The sequence below is a fragment of the Maniola jurtina genome, chromosome 13, assembly GCF_905333055.1.
Source record: "Maniola jurtina chromosome 13, ilManJurt1.1, whole genome shotgun sequence".
NCBI lineage: Eukaryota > Metazoa > Arthropoda > Insecta > Lepidoptera > Nymphalidae > Maniola > Maniola jurtina.
This window is the reverse complement of record NC_060041.1, coordinates 14,776,201-14,787,192: the sequence shown is the minus strand read 5'-3', so window position 1 is coordinate 14,787,192 and position 10,992 is coordinate 14,776,201. Positions and strand designations below refer to the sequence as shown.

At 38.4% G+C, this 10,992-nt stretch overlaps 1 protein-coding gene across 1 annotated transcript; it reads right to left on the bottom strand.

The window, feature by feature from the left end:
* Window positions 1-1,316: 1,316 nt before the first annotated feature.
* Window positions 1,317-5,299, bottom strand: LOC123870726 (26S proteasome non-ATPase regulatory subunit 13). Its single transcript, XM_045914111.1, has 10 exons — window positions 5,148-5,299; window positions 4,960-5,073; window positions 4,446-4,581; window positions 4,126-4,274; window positions 3,401-3,560; window positions 3,153-3,259; window positions 2,995-3,073; window positions 1,938-2,078; window positions 1,693-1,861; window positions 1,317-1,507 (listed from the first exon to the last, which is right to left on the bottom strand). Exons 1-9 carry the CDS (start codon window positions 5,261-5,263, stop codon window positions 1,706-1,708), a joined length of 1,158 nt encoding a protein of 385 aa, XP_045770067.1. The 5' UTR covers window positions 5,264-5,299; the 3' UTR covers window positions 1,317-1,507; window positions 1,693-1,705.
* Window positions 5,300-10,992: the final 5,693 nt, after the last annotated feature.

Here is a 10,992-nt window from a genome sequence, read left to right as displayed (position 1 = left end):
CCGCCAGCTAACACCAACACAGACGAGGTCCTCTACTATCATCAACTATTCCCAGCTGTATTCCCTCTTCATTGGCGAAGTCACAGAGTACATTACTGCATTGGTATGGACCATAGATAATATAGAATATACTGATATAGACTATGGCGAAGTATTGCGTATAAATTAGTATTGCGGGCCCGTCTTATGCAGTAAAATAAAATTGAATTGAATTTGGCGGTTTTTTTTTAATATTTACAATGTTTATTAATTAATTACCATGTTTTTTACGTTTCTTCAACATTATGATATATAACTAGTTAGTTGTGTTTGTGGTATTTGACTATTTCTATAATACTTACCTAACTAGTTAATTCTTATGGTTTAGCCCATGTTTAGCCCTAGATCGATAGAAGTATGTAGTAATTATAATATAGATCGTACCTACCTACTACGCAAGAAGTAGGTTGGAGACAGCGTATATGTTATACATCGTGGTATTCATTGCTGCTCTTATCGCGCTTTTATAAATTGCTTGTCGTGGTCATCGTGGTATAGTATGAGTAGGTACCTACTTATTGTTCTAGTGGTAGTGCTGTGCTTGAGCCTGTAAATGATCTACCTACTGTGTTTATAAAGATAGCACACAAGACAGACTGGAACCAGTCTGTCTTGTGTGCCTTTTCAGTAAAACCAAAACTCCCACTGTGACTAGATTTATGGAGGAAGTGCAATCGAAACTTGGAAATATGAGTGGATTGCAAGGACCCGATAGTCCGACCATCTTCAGCTTATCTGTGCCCTCGGTTGATGCCTACTCTACTTGTTATCATATTCCAACGTCCAATGCATCATTTTCCAACTTGACTGTAGTGCACTTCATCGCTATCAACCCATCACTGACTCACTGCTGAGCATTATAGGTCTCCTCTCAGAATGATGGCCATACTCTACCAAGCTTGCCAACCACAAATTGGCAGACTCACACCTTCCTGCATGCAGATTTCCTCACATTTTTCTTGACAGTAAAACATACTTAATAGCTTAAAACGCAATAACTCCAGGTGTTAGAGATGCATGCCTGAGGTCAAAAAGTGGACCTGACTAGCAGAGTCCAACGTTTTAACCATTAGGTTCTCATTGCTTTTGCACACTGATTAACTTGTGTCAAATAAGCAATGTTATTTTGCTATTGGCTGAATTTGTGATCCTTACTTTAGGATGTTAGCTTTGAACCTTTTTCAACAGCCCACAACGCCTTTAGTGTGAAAGTGTTCAATTGTTCCAATGAGAATCATAGTTAGATAAATAGAGAAAAATAATTATAGGAGATATTTTTATGCAAGCTATTTATTTATTCAGCTCCAGACATACACCATTATAAATTGTCTATAAAGAATACATGCCAAGACGCATAATACAGCCTTATTGTTTTGCAGGATGGTGTCTCGAATTGTATTCTTTACTGGCACATACACGACAATGCTTAAAATATTTTCATTTCTGCACACATCGCTCCACCTCTGATCTGAAAGCAAACAAACAGCATTGCATTAAAAAAAAGTGTTACATGATTTAAGAATTATTTAAAATCTAATTCTTAATGTACATTGTTCCAATGGGGTTAGTGCCAATGGGGATTTGTTGAAGAACAGTTTATAAATCGGTACAAGTCTGCGTCGAGGCGCTGCGCCCGCGCGGCCGAGCGCTCACCTGCAGGCAGCGGCTAGAGCGTGAGCAGGTCGGGCGCGGTGTTGTGCAGCAGCGAGGCGGCGCTGTCGGCGGCGGCGCACCAGGCGTCGAGGCGCTGCGCCAGCGCGCCCGCGCCCGCGCGGCCCAGCGCGCGCGCGCGCACCCACGTCACCGTCACCGTCTCGTTCACCTGAACAAACAAACAATACCGGTTTGGCCACTGCGTCAGCTCTCAGCAGTCACTCTCATTGTGAGTCATGGCGCACCTGGTCGATGTGTCCGCGAATGAGCTTGTCGGCGAGGGCCTTCATCACCAGCAGCTCCACGTCGGCGGGCGGCACGCGCGCCTCGCGCGCTATCTCACTGAATGTCAGCCGTCTCTGCGCTGACGTGCGGTTGAACGCCATCTGCAAAACATTCATTTTTTAGAGTTCCGTACTTCAATAGGGAAAAACCGGCCAAGTGCGAGTTAGTTTCGCGCACTAAGGGTTCCATACTCGGATATTTTTTCCGACATTTTGCACGATAAAATCAAAAACTTTTATGCATAAAAACAAATAAAAATCTGTTTTAAAACATACAGGTAAAGCTCTTTCATAAATGATACCCCATTTGGTATAGTTATCTTACTTTGAAAATTGAAACACATTTTAATTTTTTTTTCTGTGATGTAACCACAAATTCACAGTTTTGACAGACAGATAAGAAAGTGATCCTATATGGGTACCGTTTTTCCTTTTGAGGTATGGAACCCTAAAACCCTTATCTTATAGGATTACTTTATTATCCGTCAGTCTGTCTGTCGATTCTTTTTTAGGAATGCGTGAAAATTGATCCTTGGTGCTATAAAAATGAGCTGCTAAATGAACCAAGGAAAAAAAATTGTATCATAATATGTATGATATTATTTTTTGTGATTACAAAACTTACATTTGCAGTTGAATAATATAAACTGATATGCATTATAAAACTAGTAAATAATAATTAATTAAATAAACACCTGGAGATTGGTAATATTGGTAGAATAGTGCTTTGAAAAAGGGTTTTAGAATATGAGTACGTAAATATGTTTTTATTGAGTAAATTGTGTAATTGTAAAATGTTAATAAATAATTTCCAGCAGGTTGTACCTTATTCCACGGAACTGTCAACTCGCAATGCTCGACACGTTTCTAATGTGACCCATAGCTACTGTACCAATCGAGTTGGTGATTCATACCAATATCTTTTTGGCACTTTCATTAAAAACTGGTAGCACTGTCAAAAAATGTTTAGTTAAGAATTCAAGTATGGATGTAAATTATGTAAGTGCGTGCGACTGACCTCCATGAGACACAATATAGCGATCTTCTGGCGCAGCTGGCGGTCCGCTCGGTGCAGCTCCTGGTGCGGCGACTGCGCGCTGCAATCACAGTACACACGCTTAGTCGTCAAACACACAACTGCGCTGCCTCAAACGTGTGGAGCTGCACTGCACCCACCGTATGCGCTCGAAGGCCACCACGTCCCCCGCGGCGACGGCGCGCAGCAGCTCGCACGCCCACTCGTCGGCCGAGCCCTGCAGCGACTCGAGGATCGGGTGAGCCAGCTGCGAGTGTAAGTGTACTATTGTTAACATATTCATATGGGGTAGTCGTGAAAACAGAAAGTTAAGTTCAAGTCGTTCATGATGTTAGGCTCCTGCGTCATGCATAGAGAGCCTGATGAGGAGGTACAGGCGGAGACCCACCAGCTCGCCCAGGTCGTAGACGGTGGGCGCGAGCACGGCGGCCAGCGCCAGGCGCAGCGCGCACTCGCGCCGCTCCTGCGGCTGCAGGCCCGCGCCGCCGCCCAGGCAGCCCACGTAGCGCAGCGCCGCGCGGTAGTAGCGCGCCATCGGCCCGCGCACCCTGCAACAACAATACTGGCTATAACAGACATTTCACTCAGGTCAATGCTCACACGCTTCATTCCCGATTCACACAACACACCAAAGATCCATTTCTGGCCGAAGTCAAAGCAGACTCATTGCCTATCGCCACAATCACACTATTTGTTCAAAGAATTGACAAAAAGAAAGAAGCAAAGTAAATCCAACAACAGCAATGGATCATCTCATTTGAATACTTTTTGTCATGTACCCACAAAACAAGTACAATTTTGACCTAAATAAACTAAAAGTAGTGATAGAGACCAGCCTCCTAGTCAGAAGGCCCTGAGCAAGCCCAGCTCTAACTTTTTGGGGTTCTTTGTATTATAAGCAATAAAAAATCACTTGCTTAAACAGTAAAGGAAAACATCGCGAGGAACCAGCATGCCTGCGAGTTCTCATTATATTTGCAAAGATGTGTGAAGTCTGTCACCTATACCATACTACTACCATACTACCATACTATAGGCAAAACCTTTCTCATTTTGAGAGGAGACCAGTGTTCTGTAGTGGTGTCAGAGCATGCACTTGATTGTAATCAGTACCTGTAATATTCAGAAGCCAGCTTGTAGAAGCGGCCGTGCACCGGCGTGACGCCGTCCGCGTCCTCCAGGGTGTTCTCCAGCTGCTCGATGATCTTCTCCGTGGCGTCCAGGTCGTTCAGGTGCTCCAGGTATATCTGACCTTGTAGCACCTGAAATATCATAATGCCCAAAGCATTGTTTCCAAAACTTAGTAGTGAATACAATTTGTTTCATGTAAAAGGATCTCGAATCTTTTCACATTGGACAAAAATAATGTACTCATTACACAAGTCACAAAAGCCTTTCAAAGCGGCTCCAATATAGTAGTAAGTTACCCTTACCTTACATAGAGCCAGTGCCTCATCGTTCATCTTGACCTTGGCCTCCACCTTCTCCAGGAACGCGATGGCCTCTCTCTTGTCGGTGTACTGCGCCACCACGACGGCCACGATCTCCACCAGCGACAGAGGGTTGATTCTGCAGGAACAAGCACAGCTTTTGCCACTATTTATATTACTACATATCCAGAAATATGTTCTGGATCGACGATATTATGTCAAATCGGCTATGTGGTACTGACACTGGTCTGATCTGGTGATAGGTTTGATTGTCGATCAACTGGTAGTTTAACACAATACCCCTGAAATAATATAACCTCTCATTATTTGGACCTGTACATTACTATACTTACAGTTGATTAATTTTTCGTACTTTACTAAAGTATATCCACCCTTCGACATGAAGCTTTTAAATATACTAGCAAGATACTATTAAAAAGTTTGATTTCAATTATTTGTATTCACAAAGGTACCTATTGTAAGATAGTAATGGATATGACTTGCAAAATGCGCTTACTTGTTTTCGAATGTGGTTAAGAAGTTAGTGTAGAGCTGTATCAGGTTGTCGCCGGTCTGCAGCGACGGATGCTTCACCAGCTCTTGCAGCTTTAGCGTCAGTTGGTGCCATAGCCTGGAAACATTACGCATGGGAAATTATTACAATTTTATCACACAAGTAATCTGTGGAGGTAGGTGTAAACTTACTTTTTATTGTAAAGTTCCTCCAACTTAGCCCAATCCTCCGATAGTTCCGGCTCAGTAGTTTGTTTTTTAGAAAGAAATTCGTTTACATCAACAACTGCATACTTCACAGAAGCCATGTTTCAAAATTTGTATCCGTAATTGTGTGAAGCTAGCTGCAAATGTCAAATTATCAATGTCATTTTAATCCATAGACAATTTTTTTTTTTTTTCAATTTTTTGCTAAGCAGATAGCGTCATCTAGCGTTGAGTAGATAGGCATTTGTTAAGTATTGCCATGTAGAAATACTACACATACCTATGATACGATACTAGATGTCACTACTTGTAAAATTATCTGTAGAGTCGAGATTTGAAAATTGCGCTCTACGGCTCTACCTTTTTATTTCAGTAAAACTCGAAACTTCAAATAATACCTAAGTACAGCTCCGTCCTTACTATAAGTATTTGGTAGATGCTCTTGACGATTTAAAAGTAGCTACTTGTAAAAGTCTAATTTAATAAAAATATATTTTTTTGTAGGTACTTTTTTCGCTTTTTAGGATTCCGTACCTCAAAAGAAAAAAAGGAACCCTATAAGATCACTTTGTTGTCTGTCTCTCTGTCTGTCTGTCTGTCTGTCCGTCTGTAAAGAAAACCTATAGGGTACTTCCCGTTGGCGGTTGGCCTAGAAGCATGTGGCAGGTAGGTAGGTCTTATAGCACGAGAAAAAAAATCCGAAAACCAGGAATTTGTAGTTACATCAAAACAATAAAATAAAATGTGTTCAGGAACAAATAATTAGTATTTTCAATTTTCTAAGTAAGATACCAGTGGAGTATTAACGAAAGGGCTTGCATATTCTAAAACAGATTTTATTTATTTTTATGCATAATAGTTTTTGATTTATCGTGTAAAATGTCTAAAAAATACCATTTTTAATATTAAAACTCTGACCGCCATCGATTTGTTGTATGTCGATATCGATTTATAACCCGTTGAGGAGAATTTTTTTAAACTCAATTTCAAAATCATCCAGTTGCATTTTTATTATACCTACCTAATTAATTAGTATAGATTGGTAATTTTTAATAGATTCGCTTTCCCAATTTGAGCAGGTAGCAAAAGCCATTTGTATAGATATTCACAACAGCAGAGGCGTAGAACGTACCTCGATGCACCTCATGTTCACAAAGTTCTCTTCAGTTTCAGACTAAGCGTCAAGCTAAGAACAACAGTAAAACACATAGTAATAGTTAATAAACAATCATTTTTTTATCAATCTTTATTGACGTGACAACGTCTTATAATTCGATAGAGCCGGCTGCACGCACGAAAAACATGACTCATGCGGCGTTACCTCGCTCTGAGGCGTTCCCTGTAAGGCTTGAAGTGCAAGCGAGAGCGCGGAACGAGCGACAAAGAAGCACGATCGGCCTTTGTTGTCACGTTCAACTATCGTCAGTAAACCGACTTTACAGACAACCAATTTTTTTATGATTGTGTTAATGTCTGAACGAAGGCATCAAAGCTCTGGAAGCAAGTACCTACCTGATAGAAATGTTACACTTTTGGACTTTAAGTTCTTGTTATTTTAGTGACGTCTATTAAGTTCATTGTGACGTAGGTGCCTAGGTAGTAAGTACACAGTCAAAAGCCTTTCATGGGTCAGTAAACATCGAAAGTCATAACTTTGTTTCAAGTATGATTTTATGTACTATCTCCTATAATTTTTGTTTTATAAACGCATACTTAACTGAATTTAATAAAAAAAAAAAATCAGAAAATATGAAAAATAATATGGTTTTTAAAGTAAAAATTAACTCAAGCCTACATTAATTTATTTAGTAAAATAATAAAAAAAAGGAATAGATGTACAAAAATAAAATTGTAATATCAGTATTTATTGAAATAACAAAAGCGTATGATTTTGTCTAGCAACTTCGGCATTATAGGAGCGGCATGCATCGGTCTTCTGGTAATGAATAGTCTTTTTTCAAATGTAGCAGTATGTGGAAATAGAAAAAATAAAAAATATTAAATAGTGACTTTAAGGTTTAAATCGTCATTTGAAACAAATAAAAATGAAGTTCCACAAGGAATGGTTCTAGGGCCTCTTCTTATTCTTTTATATATTAACAATTTGCACATCACAATTCACAACTAACAATATGACTCTTTTTGAAGATGACATTTCTATTCGTTTGATATGTAATGACCTACTCGCCTGAGTTGAGGTGATTCAATAACTGTTGATGATAAATACAAATTATGGGTACCAACTGGGTACACTTATTTCTTAAACTTTAAGTCCTAACTCTTCTATTATTCTGATTCTGCGCCATACTACACTCCTAAACCGTGTTAACTATCAGGAACTGTTGATGAATTGATATTGTAGTACAATAAGTAGGTAGGTACAGGCAAAAAAAAATGGCGCTCGCTGCGCTATTTCTCGTTGAAAGGTAAAATTCCACTAACCAAAGTGGCTGGGCTAATCTTTTCATGGTAAGAGGCTCCCGTTCTCAGTAGTGGAGCAGCGTGAGGATGGGGTCATGACTCATGATGACATTTATAAATAAGTACTTAAAGCTATCTCAGACAAAAGGAGGAAAAAACAGTGTGCCTTAAAGTAAACTATAAGGTATGTATTTACATATTATCAATAAACTTGATTGTACAGTAAGTAGGCACCTGCTAAGTACACGGAAATGAAAAATGAATGTAAGTAATAAATAATTTGCCTTATTGAAAATCCTTACACTAAATATAGGAGGTAAACTACTTCAAATTCTTTTTTATCCTATTTATTTAATACTTACTGTACTTAAAGTACCTACCAAGGTACTTAATTATAATAGGTATTTAGGCTGTTCAATATTCGAAGCTCGCTTGACCTTATCTCTGCTGCAGTATCTTACATCAATAGAAAGTTTTTACATTAATAGAATATTTTACAAAATAAGGTTTGTTGATTGTCACAAAGCAGTCTGTTAGGTTAGGATTTTTTTAGTAAAACTTTGTAAATGTGCATAAAGGGTTTTTACAGAAAAATAGGTGTGACATTATGGAGCTGAAATATTCACTAGAGAAAAACAAGGAGCCTTAAAATACTAGCACCCAGAAAGGTTCATGGACGGCGGTAATCACTTAACATCAGGTGACCCGCCTGTTTGTTTGCTCGCTATTTTTTATTTAAAAATTAAATAGCTTACCACTTGACTTACCATAAATAAAAATACATATTTCAGATTAAAAATAAGCAGACCGTTGGCATCGATTCTGATGTTTTTTCTAAACTGAAAGAAATCTGAATCTTTTTCTATTTAATAATGGTAAAAAAGACGGAAAATTAATTTTGAATTAATGACTAATTTTAGTGCTGCTCTACAAATGTAAACACTATAAGGCTGGCTCCCAATTCTAAATTAAATTAAGTTTGTCTGTCCTTACTCCTTTCATAATTATGACTAATACCTAATGCATTGGTACCAATTTAAATATGTATATAATAAAAACACCGACTTCAATAACCACAAACACTAAAAAGTAGAAAATAATTTAATTTGTTACCGAATATATTATTATGTATACAAAAGTGAATGTAATTCCATATTAATACTTTTCGGAGTCGGTGCCAATGAGGCGCACTCGCCGTCTTCATATTGTTGGCGACTGCAGATTGGCACCTCAGTGGCACTCCAATGAGCAGTTCTGTCCTCTGTCTCCGAAGATAGTCATCACTCATCAGATCTTCACTAAAGTAAAATAGGACCATCTCGAAAGTATGACCTACCAAATATATTTTTTTTTGTCAAAATCGGTTCATATTTGACAGAGTAATTGCGTAACAAACATAAAAAAATGTCTATATTACTTCCTAATAAATAAAATTCGAGTTTCTGTCTGCAATTTCGAAATAACTACTTCATATTAAGCTCATAAGGTTATTTGATTTATTTTGTTTTTTATTATACCCTAATTGAATAACACGTTTTTAAAATTTTTGTCTGTCTGTCTGTTTGAGCGGGCTAATCTTCGGAACGGCTGAACTTATTTTGACGAGATTTTCACAGATAAGTAGAGGATTAACTAGCAGTAGCATAGGCTACTTTTTTAACCGATTTTCAAAGATGGAGGAGTTGTGTTTTTCTATCTACGTTGATGGGATTTAGAAACTGTCGGTTATAAATAGATACTGATGGTATCTATATCAAGTTAAGACTGTCCGTTGAGCTCGAGGAGCCGACTCCTCAACCCTGATGCTGAAGGGATTGCATTCCTAAATCCTATTCCTACTCCTAAATGCATTTAAATGTTTTTATCAAATATGGTACAGAAATCCCATTCATACCGGGAACAGGCTATTACGGATAGGGTACTTTTATCCTGGAAAATCAAAAGTTTCTACGGGATTTTTAAAAACCTAAATCCACGCGGGCGAAGCTGCGGGCACCATCTCGTAATAAATAAAATCGGTTTTACAATAAGTAGGTTGTTACTGGTAAGTACTGGTAAGCATACGAGAATTACACTAATATTATAAAGGAGAAAGTTTGTATGTGTGTGTGTGTGTGTGTTTGTTACTCCTTCACGCAAAAACTACTGGACGGATTGGGCTGAAATTTAGAATGGAGATAGATTATACCCTGGATTAGCACATAGGCTACTTTTTATCCCGGAAAATCAAAGAGTTCCCACGGGAATTTTAAAAAAACCTACATCCACACGAACGAAGTCGCGGGTATCAGCTAGTGTAAAATAAAAGTATAGGAGGTACACTACTCAAAATTCTTTTTTATCTTTTTTATTTAATTACTTACTTACTGGACTTAAAGTACCAAGGTATCTAACTATAATTAGGTATGTAGGCGTCCGCGTCCTGTAAAAGCGAATTTTCACTTTAATTATATTCTCACAAATCTCACAATATTCGGAAACTCGCTTAACCTTATCCCTGCTGCAGTATCTTACATTTAATAGAAAGTGAAATATTTTACAAAATAATGTTTGTTGATTTTCACAAGGCAGTCTGTTAGGTTAGGATTTTGCAATGTGCAATAAAGGGTTTTTACAGAAAAATAGGTATGACATTTTGGAGCTGAAGTAGAGTAGAAATTCAAGGAGCTCTAAAATACTAGCAGCCGGAAAGGTACCTACCTACCTAGTACCTAGCCTACCTATGCTGCGACCAAATGTTCACAAGCTTGGGCTCGTCGGGGATCCGATGGGAACGTCACGGCCCCCGCACAAAAAGAAGTCCTTTTTGTTGAAAAATGCTTGACCTTTAAAATGTCTGGAGCATGGTTTACATGGAAATCTTTGTGAAGCTGGATAAGAAGGTACCTACCTATGCACACAGATCAACGGATTAATATAAAACTTACGAAAGCTCGCTAAACCTTGTTGCTGTTAATAGGGAGAGGGCCTTTACATAAATGGAAAGTTAAATATTTAATTTCCAAAAATTTTTAAATCTCAAAAAAAAACTGGTTAAGTGCGAGTCGGGCTCGCAACGAAGGGTTCCGTACTATCGCACAAGAATTTTTTTTGTGATGTAATGTACCTAACCATAAATTCACAGTTTTCGGATTTTTCCCTTTACTTGTGCTATAACACATTGCTAGTTGCTAGCACTAGCCTTTCATTATTGTCGGTCAACGGGAAGTACCTTCCCTTTAGGTTGTGATTCCCTTGACGGGTCTCGACAAACACGGCAGACAGACAGACATCCATACTTCCATACTTATAATATTATAAATACGAAAGTGTTTCTATCTGTCTGTTTATCTGTCTGTCTGTCTGCTACCTTTTAACGGCCTAAGAGTGTAACCGATTCTGACGAAATTTGGTACAGGGTTAGCTTATA